This window comes from Takifugu rubripes, chromosome 4 (assembly GCF_901000725.2).
Source record: "Takifugu rubripes chromosome 4, fTakRub1.2, whole genome shotgun sequence".
NCBI lineage: Eukaryota > Metazoa > Chordata > Actinopteri > Tetraodontiformes > Tetraodontidae > Takifugu > Takifugu rubripes.
This window is the reverse complement of record NC_042288.1, coordinates 14,758,237-14,776,574: the sequence shown is the minus strand read 5'-3', so window position 1 is coordinate 14,776,574 and position 18,338 is coordinate 14,758,237. Positions and strand designations below refer to the sequence as shown.

At 47.5% G+C, this 18,338-nt stretch overlaps 1 protein-coding gene across 1 annotated transcript in view; it reads right to left on the bottom strand.

Moving 5' to 3' along the window:
- itga9 (integrin, alpha 9) overlaps positions 1-18,338 on the bottom strand; it is a 35,221-nt gene that overhangs the window by 3,168 nt on the left and 13,715 nt on the right. The window contains exons 16-27 of the mRNA XM_011603454.2: positions 9,246-9,398; positions 8,559-8,635; positions 8,032-8,179; positions 5,388-5,474; positions 5,205-5,284; positions 5,031-5,114; positions 4,550-4,658; positions 4,332-4,439; positions 3,152-3,277; positions 2,885-3,004; positions 2,710-2,805; positions 330-449 (exon numbers count right to left, since the gene is read on the bottom strand). Of these exons, the coding sequence (XP_011601756.2) occupies positions 330-449; positions 2,710-2,805; positions 2,885-3,004; positions 3,152-3,277; positions 4,332-4,439; positions 4,550-4,658; positions 5,031-5,114; positions 5,205-5,284; positions 5,388-5,474; positions 8,032-8,179; positions 8,559-8,635; positions 9,246-9,398 (1,308 nt within the window). The remainder of the gene's footprint in view (positions 1-329; positions 450-2,709; positions 2,806-2,884; positions 3,005-3,151; positions 3,278-4,331; positions 4,440-4,549; positions 4,659-5,030; positions 5,115-5,204; positions 5,285-5,387; positions 5,475-8,031; positions 8,180-8,558; positions 8,636-9,245; positions 9,399-18,338) is intronic.

The following is an 18,338-nucleotide window of genomic DNA, read 5'->3' as shown; positions in this document are numbered from 1 at the left end:
AGAGTGAGACAGAAAAGGGGTTTTTGTGCTAACAGGGCCTCTGCATATCATCATAATTGACATGATTTCCCTTGTAGATTTTTCTTTTCATGTCACGGGCAGGGTGTGAATTACCGGCCAGTTTGTGTCCCGTTTTTTTTCACGGTTGTTTCAAGCAAACCCAGCTCTCGCCCCCACCTCCAGCTGTCCCAGTACAACTGGATCCTTTGCTGTCGCCTGATCACGGTCGCACACACGCCGGCTTTTACTGCAGCTTCGGCCCAATGCTGCCGTGACAACATTACGGTAATAACGCTTTGCGAAAAATAAATCTGCGTTTGTGTGTTTACCTTCCAGAGCAGCACGGCCAACAGCAAGAAGATGAGGATTCCCACCAGCAGACTGATGGCAATGATCCAGCCCACGACGTAACCCCTCGGCTCTTGGCTGTGGAGCGCCTCGAACACCAGCTGAAACGCAGCAGCACTTTAGTCGGACAACGTCTCGCACAAATCTCACACACACACACACACACACACACACACACACACACAGAAACAGTGAGGCTGCCAAACGCAGCAAAATTCCTTCAGCCGTGTTCTGCTAATGATGTAGAGTGTTGAAGCAATAACAGCCAAAAGAAACCTTATTTCATTCTGCTGCAGCTGTTGCCAGAAGAGCCGCGAGGATTCGACGGCTGCTGCAGCTAAAACGCAGCGTGGAACGGGACACTGGTGGAGTTTATTTTAAATACAGGAGATAATTGAGCAGCTCATCACACACAGAAAGAGGACCGAGATGATTGTAGACTTAGGGTCTGTTTATGGACACTGTTGTGTTTTATTAAAGGGGAAATCCTACACTCTGAGCCTTGAGCAGAGCCAGACCAGGACACGGTGGATATGGTGACATTTATGTAAACAACATGCAAACAACAGAGTCGTCACCAGAAATAAGTGGTCGTCTGATTTACACCACGCGAACCTGTTTTTATGTGTTTGAGATGTTTTCAAGTAAAATGCAGCAAATATTGTAAAATTGAGCTTTTAAAGATCTAAAGTGTCCACTGGACGCACTATAGAACCTTCTAATTAAATCCCAAAGTCTAAAAGATGAAGCTAACATTGCGCCTGATTAGAAAATCCCCAAAAATCATATCTCAATCTGAGGTCGGGGCATGAATCTAACCCCTTAAAGCTCAGACTGAGCCTGATCCCGTTATCCTTTTATCAAGGAGTCTTGGCGACCCATTAAAAAAAGCCTCGTTTCCACAATAAATTAAAGCTATTTTGGCAGTTTCCCATGACATGTGTGCACTGCTGAGACATCTGTCAGTGGCACGATGCCAGAGAGGCACACACACACTAACACGCCACTTCAATGGAGGGCATCAGCGTGTGACAATTGCTTTATTTGTTGCAACTAAGCAAACACAATTTTGTGGTTTTTGATTCTCTGTGACCCTCTAAAGGGCCCCATCAATTTGTGTGGCATTCCCAGAATCCTTTGTGCCTCCCTTTGAAGGCGTGTGAGGCTTCTGCGTATCACTCGTCTCATACGAACCCACTCAAATTGATCTGCAAGGAATTAACAAGGGTGGGTGAAAACGAGCGCGCCTCGTTGCCTTCGATGGAAAACCGCCCCCCTCGCCAGGAGAAATGGATTTACTGGCGGCGTTCAACAGGGCAAATAAGTGTTTAAATAAACGTTTCGCTCCCTAATTTCACGCAATTCTGCTTAATTTGATGTTGCGAATAAAGGCCAGTCAAGTTCAGGACTGCCTGCTGAAATATGCTCCACGGGCTTTGACCATAAATGTGGCATGAGACGCCAACTGTGAGCCATTCCTTTCCTCCGGACCAGCGAGATGGATCTGTCCGTGGAATACATTCCCACATTAACACCTCCCCTTTACTCTGGAATCTAGCTGTTGTTGTGCATACCGAGGCTCTCGCAGAGGACAGAGAAGATGAAAAACTCTGCCGGTCGTTGCTCCTTGACTCGGGCTTTCTAAATTGAACTTTTTAACGATGATTTAAATCGAGGAATGTGCAATAAGTTCAGTTCGGTTTGTTGAAACTGAACTCGGGGGTGTGGCGTTTGTGCCTGAATCCCACATCAGTTTATTTACATGTGAGAGGGCATAAAAGGGGACATGAGTTTGATGTGAACGATAAAACCAGACGCTACAAATCATGCTCTCCAGTGTGTACTTAAGCTAGCCGGAATCCTGGGGGGAGAAGGTAGCTGTGTTTACTAAAACCTGTGGGTGGTTGGTTGGGAGGGGGCTTTAGTGGAATAAGCAGAATCCTCGGAACACGTCTGAGGCTCAGGGTCAGCCGAGCCCCAGCCCGGTCAGCACCCTAATCACTTGAGATTCCCTCTGAGAGAATGCTAGGTGCTCAGGATAATTGTCACATCTGATCTGGTGGTCCATCCAATCACTCAGCGCACAACGCCGGGGGGGTGGGGGGTGGGGGTTGGTTGTCTTTGAACACAGCTGAGGACCCCAAAAGAGGAGAAAAGAAGACCTTCCCTACACAATACAGTCACAACCGCAACCCATAACTGTCAAACCACAGCATGATGGACTGTAAATCTGATCATAAAAAGGACCCAAAAATATTAAAAACAGGTTGAAGAAAGACGGCATCCACCCCAGCAGTGTTCACTTTCATTAAAAATATTGACTGACCAAGAAAAAAATGGATTTCATCGATCTGTACTCACGGAAAAGTCCTCCGACAAGCCGTTTTCTACCTCCATCACGCCGTCGTTCACCTGCACGCTGCCCCTCGTCACGAACTGGATCACGGAGGAACTATCCTTTGGGATTAGAGCAGAGGAGCTTGGGTTCATTTTCTGTTTGCAAGGCCTTGTGCCACCCCTGGTCCAGGTTCCCTACCGTCTTTAGTATTTCAGTGTTGAGTAGAAGCTTTATGTCAATGCTCAAAGCTTCCTCTTTTAATTGTGGGCCCAGACTGCAGGAAATTGTCATACACGCTCGTCCGGGCCGGTCACAGTCCTAAAAAAAGAGGGGAAACAAATCAGGGGAGAGGCAGAAGTGTGATAAACAGATGCTGCGCTGGCTAAAAAAAACAAGAATCCCTACAGAGAGTTACTGTCAGCGACCTCCAGGGGTCAAAGTGCAACATGAGGATCGTATATTTACCACCACTCTGCGCCCCGATTTGGTGAAGAAGGCAAATATGGAGTGGAAGATGCTCTCCTTCTCCTGGGGGATGGTGCAGGGTGTCGGGTTCCTGTGGGGAGTGCAGTTACCTCTGCCGTCGGTCACCTGAAACAGCACTTAAAATCACGTATGTACGCCAAAAAAAAAACAAGTATATGGCAATATTATCTGTAAGATGAAGTCAGATTTACAACCTGACACCTCTCTGCTTTTGTCACATGAACTGGTTTCAGTCCCACTATTGTTACTGACAGGAAACAGTCACCAGATACCAGCCCCCCCTCCCGGACAAGTCTCCCATATGGAGCGATTTAAAGGTGTCTGCTTTATTGCCCGCCCCCTGGTGAGCACTTCCCCTTCCCCATTGTCTGCTCTGTAGCCACGCAGAGCGGGCGAGCTTTTACGATCTCCATTTCTCATGTCCTGTATTTCTGCAGGTGAACTTTTAACTCGCTTAAAACGAAACTTTCCCAGTGAATAATGAAGCCTGCAGCCCGAACGGCACATGTGGAGCAACAGTCATATCCTGTGTGTCAATTCTGAACAATCGGAGGTCTGTGTTATAAATATCTGGCTATAAAATATGTGCGTAACACTCGAGCGCGCCAGCGGCTAAAGGCGGAGGTAGCAGTATGGAGTGCGTGATGTGTGGCTCCAGGGTGGGGATGGTACAGCACAGTAGTCGGCTCTACAGGTGCCTCATTCACATTTCGTGCAAGCTGTCTGATCCCTTTAGAGTGATTCCAGATGGGCTCAAGGAGGGTGGGATACAGTCAACCACCTCTACCTATTCAGAGTAAATACAATTAATAGCTCCTATGAAAGGAGCAACGGAGGGGTTAAAACAACACTGAAACCCTGTGGGAGTATTGGGTTTCTTTATCTAAATGTGAAATGTTGTGAAACCAAATGATATGCTAGTGTCGGTAGCAACGTCAACACTTTGGCTAAGGTTTTAAATGGCCCACTGGTGTCCGGAGACCCGGCCAACGCTGTGACAAAAACGCCCTCAGACGAACAGACTCGTATACATGAAACTCTCCTGTGGGGTCCACAGCGGTGGGCTGCATAAATTAGCTGAAAATGTAGCTGCCTGCTGGTGAATAAAGCAATAAATAATAATTTAGGGGTAGATAAATAATGTAGCGCTGGCATCCACCTGTGTTTCAATGATGTGGAACATGTCTGCTCCGTTGCCAACCAGCCTGTTGGGTATTCTGATATCCACAGTAGATCCAGGAAGCCTGCTGGGCCCCTTGTTTATAGCCTACGTCGGTCAGACAGGGGAAAAATAGGAAAAAAGGGACAAAAAAAAGAGAAAAATGTAGCGCATGCTGGAGATTCTTCAGACTATAACACACGTGCCGGTAGCAGCACCTGGAAAGTGAGATTGAGAGGCTGAAAGTTGCACTTCATGTCCTCCAACTGGACGAATCGGGAGGCGTCGATAGAGTTCCCGTACGCGAAGGAGCTCGGCGTCACAACACTGCAGAGGGATCAGAGCGGACAATCATTAAAACGCTCACATAAATAGGCTCCATAAAAAAAAAACCTCTGGCTTTAATGACGTCATCGCCGGACAACAATGTTTGCATGACCGATGGGTCCGGTTTCTCTCAGCAGCCTCCCTTCAGCCTTATCAGATGTCAGACTTCTGGCACATCTGGGCTGTTTTAAATTTCTATCCCGTCTCTGTGAAGCGGGGATATGATAAACTGTCCACAGATAAGACGTCTCAAGCTGACATGTCCCATGCTGACAAAAGCTCTCCCTCTACTCCCACAGAGACGGACCAGCGACTAGTTTAAGTCTTGAACCAATAAACCGCGGCTGGTGTTTACATTCGCCCCTTCCTTACCCAGTTATAGTGGTGTCGGTCTCACGGATCAGTGGGATGGACAGATCCAAAGTGTTGTCGGAGAGTTTGTGCTCAGGATTGGCGCTAAAACACGACAGAAACGCGCAGTGAAGTTGGCGCAACACAAAGTGATCGACGCGTATTCGGGATAAACCAACGACTCAAAATACTCACCTTTTTGCCTGAACTAAAAACTGCAGGGTGTCATTTTCTCCCGAGAGCTGACTGGTGTCAAAAATCACTGCAAAATGATACTGTGGAGAGAAAAATGTGCTTGTTTGAGCCAGAAAGAGGTTCCCATGCATGGGAAGAGGTGCAACGCTGCACGCAGGTGTGAAGTCGGTTTCTGTGAGCTACCTTCGTCTGCGCCCTCATGAAGGGAAACCCCACGCTGCATTTGAGGAAGTCCAGATCAACAAGTCCACAGGAAATGCCCTTCTCTTCCTGTAAAAAGACAGATAGACAGGGGAGCTGATAAGGACGGACAGAGTGACACCACTGAAACAGAAGACAGAGGACGTCTTTGCGCTTCCAAGAATCACACTGGGAAGCAAAGAGCGCGGTCGGCCTCATATGGACTTCAGCTATAAACACACCTGTGAGCTTCGGGCTTGTGTATGAAAAACTGCAGCTTCGATTGTTTCATTGACATCCTGAAGCGGGTTAAACAAAGAACATTCAAAGCACCGATGGCACAAACACGTCTCGGCGGGTGGACAATTGGACAGCCTTCACTCTACGTGTTTGGACGCTTGTCTAAACAACATGGAGCTTCACCGGCTGCGCTGTGTAAACACCCGAGCTCTGACCCAGAGAGGAGGACGGAGGCTCTGAGCACGCAGCATAAAAGAGAGCGGAGATATTTCCCAACTTTAGCAACAATAAAAAGCTGTGGGAACATGGGGGGGGGGGGGGGGGTAATGTAGCTCAAAGACATGGTGCAGAGTGGGATGGTGTTTATGACATGTTTCTATAGCAATGGAGAGCAAATTGTGCTGACTCGTTTAAAGATAAATATCCATCTGCAGTATAACCCAAACTCCTGTTCTACTTATTCAGCAGAGTCCAGGGTGGGGCATCTGCCTCCAGCTTAAATAAGTCAGCTCTGGCCTTTCTGTTGGGGTGGGGGGGGCACAACTGCCAATGGTGGAATTTCCTCCCTTTCCTGTATCCTTTGGCCCTGCTCTGAAAACACCCCCCTCACGGACCGGAGGAGGCAGTCTGTTTAACCGCGGCCCATCTGGTAACCCCTGAGAGAGAGCAGAGCGCTCACACAGGCGGCGTGCTGCTGATCCACGGGGAGGAGGCCTGTTTGTTCAAGCACTTCTCCGTCGACTTCTTGTCAGCGTCAGACGAGGATAGCCTGACATCGCCCGACCGGGAGGCCCATATCCAGAGCGCTCGCCATTGAAACCTCTTGAGTGTTTATTTGGATTTTCTTCTTTACGACTTTTTAAATCAGTTTTAAATACGTTTATCTGGCTGCTGCAAAACTGCGGCTGACTATCCTATAATATATACAGGATCATTAAGGAAAATTCAAAATGATGTATATATATATATATATCTCACTTATATGCTTCTGGAACTTAAGCTACTAAATCAAACTGTCGGTACTTGCATGAAAAAACCCAACCCATCCATCTGCAGCCGTTCTGACCTTTATTAAAATGATAAATAAATAAACAGAAGCTGGGGCAGCAGCCCCCCAGGAGCCAGGTTTGGGCTCCTGAAACCAGCTCACCTCCACATCTTCCTGACAGCTTGTGTTGCAAGAACAACAGAGATAACGCGTCCCACACGCACTGGAACCGAGGGGGAGTGCGATTCCCTGCTCTGCTCCGTGGGGAAAAAAAAGAAAACACCTCTGGTGGGGGGAGGGGGGGGGGGGGGGGGGGGGGGGGGGGGGGGGGGGGTTCGACAGCTGAACCAAACTCCTGCAAAAAGGGTCACGTGGTGGACGTGGACTTGCTCCAGGAGTAATTAGAAATGTCTGAAAGAGCAGATGAAAGTAAATCTGCTCAGTGGCCCCTTGGTCATCTCTGCACACTGTTCCCTTCCTGTTCCCTCTGCGCAGCAGGCCACCGTGACTTATCGGGTTCCCTGAGTAAAACGAGGCTCTGGTAACCTGATATTTAATTAGTTTATTAGATTACGCATGAAACTCTAACCGATGCGCTGTTTTACTAATACTGGCCTGCAGCGTGTATTCCATTTAAATTCAATTCCTGCTTTGTCGGAGGGTTTTAAATCATGTCACAGGGTTTTATGCTTTACTGAGATGATCCTTATCCATCACTGAGGTGCAAACAGAGATGAGGTCCAGCTGGAGGAAAAAGCTTTGGTGATATGCAGCGTGTCGGGCCGCGAAATGGATGGAAAAAAACCCAAAACGCTGTTTCCAACCACTTCTGTGGAAGCCATCATCCATCAACACGGTGTGGATGAATATCTCACAGGTTTAACGTGGGATTGCAGTGGGCAGATATCACATTAACAGAGCCTCTGTGAAAGGAGGTCATCTACATGAAGAGTATCTACATGAAGATGCTACATTAAATGAGACTACTTAATGGGATTTTATCTAACCAAGGAGATTCTACACGCAGGCGATCTGAACGGCGTATAAATCAAAGCTTGTGGGAATGGGAATTTGCTGGGCGAGACGCTGTATCGGTTTCGACCTGTGACACGGAACAGCTGCTGCTGCTTCTTCTGCTCCTTCTGCTTTCATCCGCAGCCTGCACGGTTCAAGAATAGGCTTTGTGCCGGTCCCTCCTCGCACGGCTCTGCCTCTCCGCGAGATTCACTGTTTAGACTGTGCTCGAGACCTTCAACCATTTTTTTAAATAAACGATCATTCACAGAGTTTACATCTCACTGGCAGGGTGGAACTGATGCGTCTGTGCTCTGCTGCCTTCTTTGCAGCCACAACCACCAGATAAATTACCAATAAACACGTGTCCTTAAACGGCAGGTACTTCAGGGGATGAGGACGCACCTTCTGCCAGAAGTTGATGTAGAAAACTTCTCTGGAGAAGTTGAAGTGGATGTTGGTGTCGTAGGCGTCGTCGCCTGTGTTGGAGATGGTCAGGTTCAGGGACACGTTCTTCACCCCGCCGAGGGCCAAGTGAGGTTTAGTGTACAGCCTGATGGACACAGGAAGTGAGCGTGCACAAATAAACAACGGCAGGATGTCAGGGGAGCACTGAGCTTTGAAGCCACAGGAAATCAAACTTAGCTTAATTATTGTCCGGTTAAAAGGGAAATAAACAAAACGTCAGCCTTAAAATTAGCTTATTTTGCAGCGAAAGGTTCCGACTTCTATTAGTGATGACGCAGAGCGAAGCGAGATGCACAATAAGAAGACAGGGAACTCCCTGCTTATGGAAAAACATGTGGATGTCCTCCAAGCATGTGTCATGCTCCCCACACCCTCCTGGACTATGATGTCAGCTCGCTTCCTCGGCGCGGACTTAAAGGCAAAGAAAGAAACTGGTCTTCGAGTGTGGTGTTGAAGGTCTTTACCCAGAAAGCAGCAGTTTCCCGTGAAGCCGGAGGTCTGCAGCGCAGTCGTCCGACAGGCAGTTCTTCTCAAACCAAGTCTGAAGAGGAAACAGTAAAGGGCAAACTTCATATGACCTCATACATCAACTCTAAGATCAGACTAGGGGGCAGTGTTGAGTCAAAGATAGCTGATCTTTACTTCATGAGGCTTCCCATTAAATCAGCCATGAGATGATCTGGGGTGAAATCAAAGCAAAACTCAAAGCAATCTTTTAGTAAAGTGGCGTTCTCTGATCGTAGATATGAGAGTCAGGGAGACGGAGGCGCTGAGAGACGCAAATCCCTCCGCTTTTCAAGAAGTGCAGACGGGAGGGAAACACATGTGGGGTAGGTTAGAGGTGGTCGCAGTGAAAATAAATGATCCAGTCTCTTTGGATTCCACTCAAGAGAGCTAACACACACAATATATAAGCTGGTTACCAGCGCAGACGTTTGTGTGATCAAACATATGAGCTTTTCCTTTATTCTGCCACCTGACAGAAAAAAGAAAAGCTTAATAAACTCATTTGAATGTTTAACTTTACACCCTGGTTCTGCAATAGCTTAAGATACCACTGACTGCAACCCCCCTAGTGTCATTCTGCCTATCCCCCTTTAACAAAATAAAACATGTAGAAGTCTCAAAGGTCGTCTTAATTATGATTTCACCTCATTTCTCACTGCCATCCTTTGTCCTTTCCTCCAGCGCAGCACGGGAGTGAGCGCAGGCAGGTCTCGTTCCTGGGGACCAGCCAGCACATGCTTCCCCAGGTTGTAGGCCACTTCAAACGTGATCCCCGTAAACACGTCCTTCACGTCTTTCTGTAGGGAGCAAAACAACCAGGCTATTGTAGGAGATCCTGTCCCTCCGCGGACACATTATAACCCTCAAATACCTAACAGAATGTAACAGCCTAAAGACCCTAATTGGAACATCTTTCTCCAATTGACAACTGGCGCGAAGACCAGCGAGTCAGCAGCTTATGGGAAAGATCAGAGAGTCTGGAGATGATTATGTCATCAATGTTTGCAAAATATCCAAGAGACTCATGCTTAACAACCAAAAAAAGCCAAACTGGAGCTGTCATATGACACCGCTGTCCCAACCCTTCCAGTTTATTTTCTTCCATGTTGATGAAAATAGTATAAGCGCCGTTACTACAAAGATTTCAGCAAAGCAAACACATAGAGGGGGAAAAAAAGGAAAAGAAAATACCGCTGGCACTGCCTGTGAGAGATATCTTTAAATTTGTGCTGGCAGCGCCTTCTAAGACCACAAAAGTAGGGTTTGAGTTGGCATCAACCTTGGAAACAATGGAGGGAGAATTAAAAACAAGAGCTAAATGTGATCAAATCCCATATCTTTATTAGCCGGTGGTGCTGAAAGTACACAGGAAAAGATGAGACAAAAAGAAAAGATGTCTATCAAAGGGAGCTTTAGTAGGTGGCTCAGTGATGTCCACAATTTGTCCCTTTCCCAAACTCATGCCCAACAAAATGGAGCCAAACCCACAATGTCAACACACGGGGCTTCCCTGTGTTGTCCGGCGCTCGCGTATGGCCGCCCTTTCACTTGCCCTTTCCCTTGCCCTTTCCCTTGCCCTTTCCCTCTTTAACTCGCTGGCACGGCCCTTTTTCCAGCGTCCATCCGCCCATCCTCTTCCCTCAAGCAGGCGCGGCTTGTAGTTGAAGCACGGGAGGCGAGCTGGCGAGCCCACCCAGCTCATCAACACTGAGCAGGTTACAGCAGGAAGGAGCAATGAAGCCACGGGGGTTCATTCGGGAAACGGCGCCGCGTGCAGACACAGATGTCCCCTTCTGACAACGTCTGATTTTAGGAATTTTGCTGATGTCTGTTGCAAAGTAAAGCTTAACTTTGTCAGAAATTAAATTGTTTTAGGAGTGAGCAAACATTGTGTTGCAGTGGTTAGCACTGTCCTCACACAGCCACACGTTTCTGGGATCAAACTGCCCAGGGGCTTGTCCCTGTGGACTCTACGTGTCCCTCCTGTGTCCACAAGTGTCATTTCTGGGTCCCCCAACTTCCACAATCCAAATCCATGCATTTGGGTTAGGGTGAACTGGTGGCTCTAAATGGACCTTCGGTGTGAATGCGAGTGTGAATGGCAGCTTTTTGTCCCCAGCCTGAAGCCAGCTGGGACAGGCTCCCTCCCTCCGTGACCCCGTTAAGGGTCCACATGGGTGGATGGACTGCAAACACATACACGCTAACCAGATATCATCTAGCTTTAGCAGGAATAAAGGTCGATTTTCAATCTCTGACACTAAAATGTCAGTCATTAAACATTTAAAAGAGGGGAGAACAGCTGGACAACAGAGACCGAGACACATCGAGTCGAGAGTTTGACCTTAGATGCATCACTTGACTGGCTCACGCCTCATTAGGCTTATAGAGGCGACGTTGTTCCAGTAGCACAGCGGCTCAGCGAGAAGGTAACGCGACACAATGCGGTAGTCAGAGTCGGACAAGAGGTGGCGAAACACAAGGTCCTCACCCGCAGCAGCGGCCGAAGCAGAGGCCTCCTGTCCTCAGAGTGAACCGGCCCCCTGGGAGGTGGCGGCTCAGGTCTCCACGGCTCACATTTTCACAAACCCCAGGAGTAAATAAGAGGGGCATAAAAGTGACATTTATGCCACCATAAAAGGCAGAAACTCCAACTGCAGCCACCGAAGACAGATCCGTGTTTAACGGCGAATGTATTATTGCAAACAGATGACATCGTTGTCTTCTTAACACGATAATTAACCGGAAATCACAAATTAATCTCATATCAGAGGTGCCAGAAGTCCTCCAGTGACACGTGGCTGAAGCTTTTACTGTCCCTCGGTCGTATATTCCCTCCTGATCCCACTTTTAATTCTAGTATTTATGGAACAGGAGAATTCCTGAGCTCCAGCTGAGAAGGACAGCAGCTCGCGTTAACTGCCTGGTATTTCTAAAGTTACGGAAAGGAACCCAGCAACTGTTCTTTAAATGAAAGCTGGTGACAGCTCATTCTCCATTCAGAGCCTCAACTGAGTTCAGTCCGAGCCGGAACAAAGGCTGGCAGATTTGGGACAGACGCCGATACTGATAGTTGTGCTGTTTAAGGAAGTAAAATTGATAAAATATCTACTTCTGAATGAAAAGACTCATAAACTAACCAATGCTAAGCTGTATGAAGATGTCCCACATAGGAAACATATAAAAGGTGGTTTTATTGAGTTTCCGTCCAGACATTTTTGTCCCGTAAAGTAGCCGATGTCCATTCTGTGGGAAACAAACAGAGCGATCCAGACCGAGAGACAAACTATTCCAGACAGGTGGTATTTGAGTTTATGTGCAGTGAAAATGAGAAGGGGAGACTGGGGGAAATGGGAGCGAGGGGAACGAGAGAGATGGTAAATGTGTCGTACGGGTGTAAATATACAGTCAAGAAGAGGACACACGAGGATGGATGTAGAGATTCCCAGCAGGATCACGGCCCATTATATTGTTTTAGTACTGCAGGAATTGTTTTGTTAGACATACTTTCACTTTCCAGTTCATTGACTTATGTTAAATACTACCATCTACATGTCACCAAATACACATCTGGATCTTCTGCTTTTAAAAGTTTCAGTGCTGATTCAATAGTGTCAATAAAGAGACAGAATTTTAAAAAAAAGTTGGATGTAAATCTAATGGTACCAGAGGATATTACTGGTGTAATAACTGGTGATAATCAACACTGGTGGAACTAGGGCAACGATGCTGCAATCCACCACCAGGGGGAGTTTAACAAGCGTCTTCACCACACAGCTAGCCGTAGTCACCAAGCATTACGAAAAAAGAAAAAAAAAACATGGCACCGACTTAAAAGACCGGCGTCGCAGGAATCAGAGGACTTTTAGGAACCCCAAATTCTGGTGTGTGAGTTAGATTAGTGCACTTTACATGATTTTTTCCATCCCTTTCATCGCGTTACTGCTCCTGTGGGGGTGTTCCTGAAGTCATAAACTTTAGAATCTTACACTTAGTGACCTTCCACTGGAAGGATTGCTTTAGCAGCATCCTCAGAGAGGAAAAAGCTGCCAGTAAAGGAGGTCCATTTCCTGCATGGTCACTGTAAAATGGCCTGAACCCTCTCATCATCCCACGGACAAAGTGACTTATTATTGGCTCCAGTCGTGCTGCCGGGATGCCAGCAAGCACGACGGGAAGTGTTTCCAGCCGTTACCGCCGGCGACTGCACTGTCTCAACAATGGGACGTAAACTCGACGGTGGTCGAGATCGTTGGGCCGCTGCCTGTTTGCGTGTCCGTGTAATTAAGTCGCAGGATGCAGGACAGCTTCGGGCCCTTGGTGTTTTCGGAGCAAACAACGGGGAATCGAACCTTCAACTCTCGCACGGACTGAGGAGGTTTCTGCTGGAATACTAACTGCACATACGGGACTCATTTATTTATTTTGGCAGATTATAACACCCTCATTACGATCTTATCATCCTTATCTCGCTGTCATTCTTTAATTGCCTCCCGCTTGCCCTTCCTGCCCACGTACGCTCCGACGCCACGACTCCGAGGCCGAGCTCGTCCATTTGAGCGGCGGGATGGCGGCGCTCCGAGGCGCTCCGTCACGCTCGCCGGGAAGCTTCGTCATTGGAGGGTGCGGGGGAGGGATGATGTCAGGCTGCAACACGCTCTGATCCTCAGCTGAATCTCCGCATGCTCGAATGAAACACACCAGAGCCAAACCAGTTCAAACGCATGTGCCCTAAGCCCCGTCATGGGAAGACTTTATTACCTCCTCAGGGGGAAAAGTGCACACAGCGCTCCTTTTTAGGACAAAGGATGCCGGGATGACTGATGCGTGGAGGGCTAGGTGCCAAAATAAGTTTTAGATTGCATGAAAAAAGGAGCATTTGGGCACGAAAGGTTTAGGTTTCCTGTGTAGGGTTGGTAAAAATGGGGGAAAATGAGGTAAAAGGATAAATACTGGTGTATTATATCAGTAAAGGCTCTGGGGATGCAGATAAACTGGGATTGACGGCAGGTCTGACTGCAGTTGCTGCGTAGCTGTGTAGGAGTGCTGCAGTTGCTTTAGCTTGAAGCCTTTTAAAGAGGAGTCGGGTTTTATACGGTGATTTAACACAATTTAAATGCTTGATCTCCCCTCTCAATCCACTTAAGATCCCAATGATGATGACCAAGCGGATTTACTTCACATTCCTGCTTTATTTGGTTGACATGGTGGATCTAAAAGCTGTGACATCCTGATAGCAGCTCCTCTGACCCTAATGACAGATTTTTTTTAAGCTGCGTCCTCCAAGGACATTGTCAGGGATGGAATGAGCGCAGCTGTCTTTAAATTGGAGAGTTTTCCTCTTGGTGTTTGTCCTGAAGGCTCACTTCCTCTATTAAACCTCATCGCTGATATTTCTGTCCAGCTCATAACTGCACACTGACGACTTCCCCAGAATATAATATAAATATTGATAAAGAGCTGCATGGTTAGCCCTTCAGTTTGTTTGTTCCTGACCACTTGACAAACGCAATTTTGTCTCCTATGTGTTTTATTTTGGTCTCTGGACTAAAATATACCAACACTTTAGCTGGTATGTAAATGATGCGATTATGTTCATTATAAGCTGCTAACTCGCTCATGGGCAGGTGGACTATGGCCTATAACAAAACTGCTCATAAGTGACCGAAATGTACTCTAAATATAACTGTCTTTTCATACCCTAATTAAGATCATTGCTTGGTAGTTGGAGGAGTAAGTTAAGATGAGATCTAGTCTCTGTATTTTCAAGTCTTTGCACTTTTCGTCGCGGTGCTTCAGGAAACTGCCGTGACCAGCACAAACTGAAGAAAAAAACTGTCTTTTGCAACACTTCTGTGGTTTAACTGTCGTTAACGTCCCTCGTTGATCAACAGCAGAATGTGTCACTTTCAGTGTGTCTTTGTCCATCAAATACAGGACACATGGTGATGAGTGGCGACTAGCACCACCAGGATGAACGCTTGCACGCTGTGTGGCGTTCAGGAGCACCACAGAATAGGAAAAACAAAAGGCTCTCAAACTATTCTTTGTTTTTATTGCAGCCTTTCTGCTTTTAGAAGGTCAATAAAGCGTTTGAGCGCCTTCAGCCTGTCTATAATCATAAATCTGTAAACAGGGGAAGCAGGCAGCCAGCCTTTGAACGCGGTTCCATTAAACAGAAGCCCGATTTTAATGCAACGCAGAACATATTTCAGCCGTCTTAAGTCAGGATGGCAGTCATTCTCAGATGCTCTTCCAACATCGAGCACCAGCCTGATAAATCACACGGAGCGCCTCCACAACATGTGCATCAAAACAGGCGGGAGGCAGGAACAAATGAAGCCGACGCCGTGATTTGTTTCTTAAGAGCTTTTCTGTGGTAACATTTACAAAAGGTCAAATTCACTCGGGCGAAACAAAAATGAGCAGATTTACAGAAGCTTCTGTCTTTGGTTTAAGGCGGGCGATGATTTGGAGGCACTCAGATCCCCTCCGGCGCCTCCTTCACTGCTGCCACCTGACCAGATGAGACACCAGCGCGACCCCGTTTGACCTTCCGTGCATTTTCACCGAATCCCCGGTGCTGCTCCGCGTTTAAATCCCCCCAAAATAAGTGTTACTGAGGCTAAAGTTGTGTTGCAACACCTCCCCCGAGCAAAGAGATATTTCCCCACAGAGCAGCACCATCACTTGGCCCACAGGAAACATCTAGCGTCGGCCCACTCGGGCCTCGAGCCCATCGGCAAACATCCCTGAGGGGCACATGAGGAGAAACCCACCTCCGCTGTTCCTGGGAATTCGGTTATATTGGATTTACAGCTTTTCGAAACAATGCTCACACGATCGCAAATTACAGGAAACCTTCATGGCCCTGAATGCATCACGAAGAAGGCATTCCACATCTGACCCTCGGACCGTTAAAGCCACAGCTGGGACTTATAAAACAGCAGAGAAGAAGTGCCTCACTTCCACGCTGGAAACTGGCAGATGGAACGGGTTTACTGCTCCGCGGCAGCAAAAACCATCAGCCAGCTATTGTTCGCAGCAGCGTTGAGGCCGACGCTACCTATAGCTGCGCGAGTGTGATGTCAGACCTGAAAGGCAGCCAGCCACCCGCGGATGTGTTTCCTCATATTTGAGCTCCTCACGTAGCGACATTCCCAACGCATTCCTTGTGTTCCCCGCTATTCCGAGCAGCATTGCTACCGCAAGCAGGAGAGCATTAAGGCTAACTCTATTAGAACCTTCAGAAACCCCTTTTCCTTCAATCCTTTGTCCTTAAGGACGTGCACGAGAGTCTTCTGAGAAGCAAAACGAACCTCAAGTGAAAAAGGAACCAAGAAAGGAACGCACGTTTGTAATATTCTCTAATTACATTACTAATTATGGTATGATGATGAAACACTACGATGACTCTTCGTGTTTTAACTCGTTAATGTTCCACATCGTTACATCTTTCTTACTTTTGCTCCAAGAGTTGCCTGTATCTGATTAGCATCTCAAAAAATGTTCTGTCACATAAACAGGAAGCTCGTTATCTGAAGCCTTACGTAACGACTTTCCGTGCTCTTGATTGAAAATGATTAAAATCCTTTAGAAAGACGACAGTTGTTGCACCATTTATTTTTCGTTGATTTCTATAACTTGACATGGCTGCTTGACCTGGTGATTAATAGCAGCTTACACAGCAGTGTGTGTGTGTGTGTGTGTGTGTGTGTGTGTGTGTGTGTGTGTGTGTGTGTGTACGTTGCATCCTGGTGACAGAAGAGGTCTCCAGATGCTTCCTGCAGCTGATTTCGTCACGGATTTGGCGTGTGGTAACTGGGACGTTCTCCTCCCTGGTTGGAGTCATTGTTTTGAGACAAGGCTGTGATAGAACTCCGGTTTGTTCCGTCTACCTGACGAGGGGACGTTACAGTCTCTGCCGGACACAAACAAATGTCATGTGTGTATATTTGCCCTGCTTCCTTTGCGTCGGACCCTGACTGTTTATGCAGGAAGGAGAATTTGATGTTGACGCCACCGCACAAGCGAGACGGACTAATATTAACAAATGGGTCAAGTAGTGGGCAGTGACAATGGGGTCACCTCCAGGTTGCCAGGGAAACACAGCAGCGGGATGCAGCGATAGCTCTATCATGGGCCGTGCTTAATGACACGCCGAAGACGCTAGCGCTCGCCGCCCGCATGTTTCCTCTGCTGTGGATGTGGGAAGCACAGCAACAGAAGCCTCTCATTGTGGTCAGACTTGGCCACCCATTACGCTGCCTTGTGGTGGCATCGTGTGGCAGCAACGCGGCCAAAAGCCTACGGAAACATTTCACCGGGAGCGCAAGGCTGCCAAAATCAACATACGCTAGAAATCTGCGCCTTGGTGTTGCTACTGATATGAGCAACCTGGACGGATATGTGAGGCGTGGAGGCATGGCGGCCGTAGCAGGCAGAGTAACTCACTCCTTTAGCACATGAGAGGACCCCTAAAATGTGATTTATTGGAAGGCGAGTCTGGTGGATGTGCGCTCTCAAAACAAGCCTGCAGAGGTTCGCTCTGGCACAACCATGTAGGGAAATCCAGACCAAAATATTACCCTGAGCTAAAATTAACCCCAATCGCTTGTCCTCGGTATCCAGCAAACGCTATTAAAGAACATTTGGTGGAAATGTTTCAGATAGTGTCTATGACATTTTAGACTCCATTTCTCTCCCTGCGTGGGTAAATAGACCCTTCACTGACTGTCGTGTGTCATAAATGGCAGCTGGATTTGATTAAATTCTCACTATACACTCTCATTGTATCGCCTCTGGTAACCGGGGAGCGGCGTCACGGGAGTGGAGCTCTCCTGGTGAAACGTATATGTGGATGGAGACAAAGCGGCTCTGCTTCTACAGGTGCCAGACGCACTTGGGCTTCTTGGGGATGCGGCGACAGGAAGTCCTGCCACGCTCTGCAGGGTTTCCTGTTTGTCTGAGGACAACGGACCGCTATCAACCAAAGAGAGAAATGACTGCGCGTGTTTGTTTTTGACCTGGTAAATTCACGTCGCGCAAATACTGATAAGGTGTCAGTCACAGGAAAAGGCAAGACGCCTCATCGTAGCGAGTGTGGGAACCAGAATTTTCTCCTGAGAACCACTTTTCTCTCAACACATCACCATCGGTGCAACGTATGGCAACAAAAGTCTGGTCTGTGTCCTCAGAAGGTCAAGATCTATTGGCAGATGTGTCTAAGCAACATGCGAATGAGGAGCAGCGTGATGCTAACAAGCAGACATGCAGGACGGTTAAAGCATTACCTCCTTTTAATTCGATTCACAGAGGCAATGAAACAGTGAACCGGGTTCCTGCTGGATCTGCACACTGTTAGCTCCAGCATTAGCTAAGCTAAAATCTCCCTCGCTGTGTCGCTCAAATTTTCCATTCAGTCACATGAGACCTTTGATTGGCGGAGTGCATTTAGCTCTGACAGATAGATGTTCTTCCTGCAGATGATTCAATAACAGCAGCAGTCATCAGAGTAAAGCTTGATGGGACTTTAAATACTCCGGTGGTGCCAAGCAAATGTTGGGAGGACAGGAGATATAGGGCACGGGCTCAGTGGAATATAGGCCAGGGGAAAGTGAGTGGATGTTTTACGGGCTAAATTAAACAGACAACTGTTACGCGAAGGCCTTTAAATGCCTATTTTAGCTCCTCCTTGCAGGCTGTGATGCTCCACAATACAGTTCATGACCACAAAT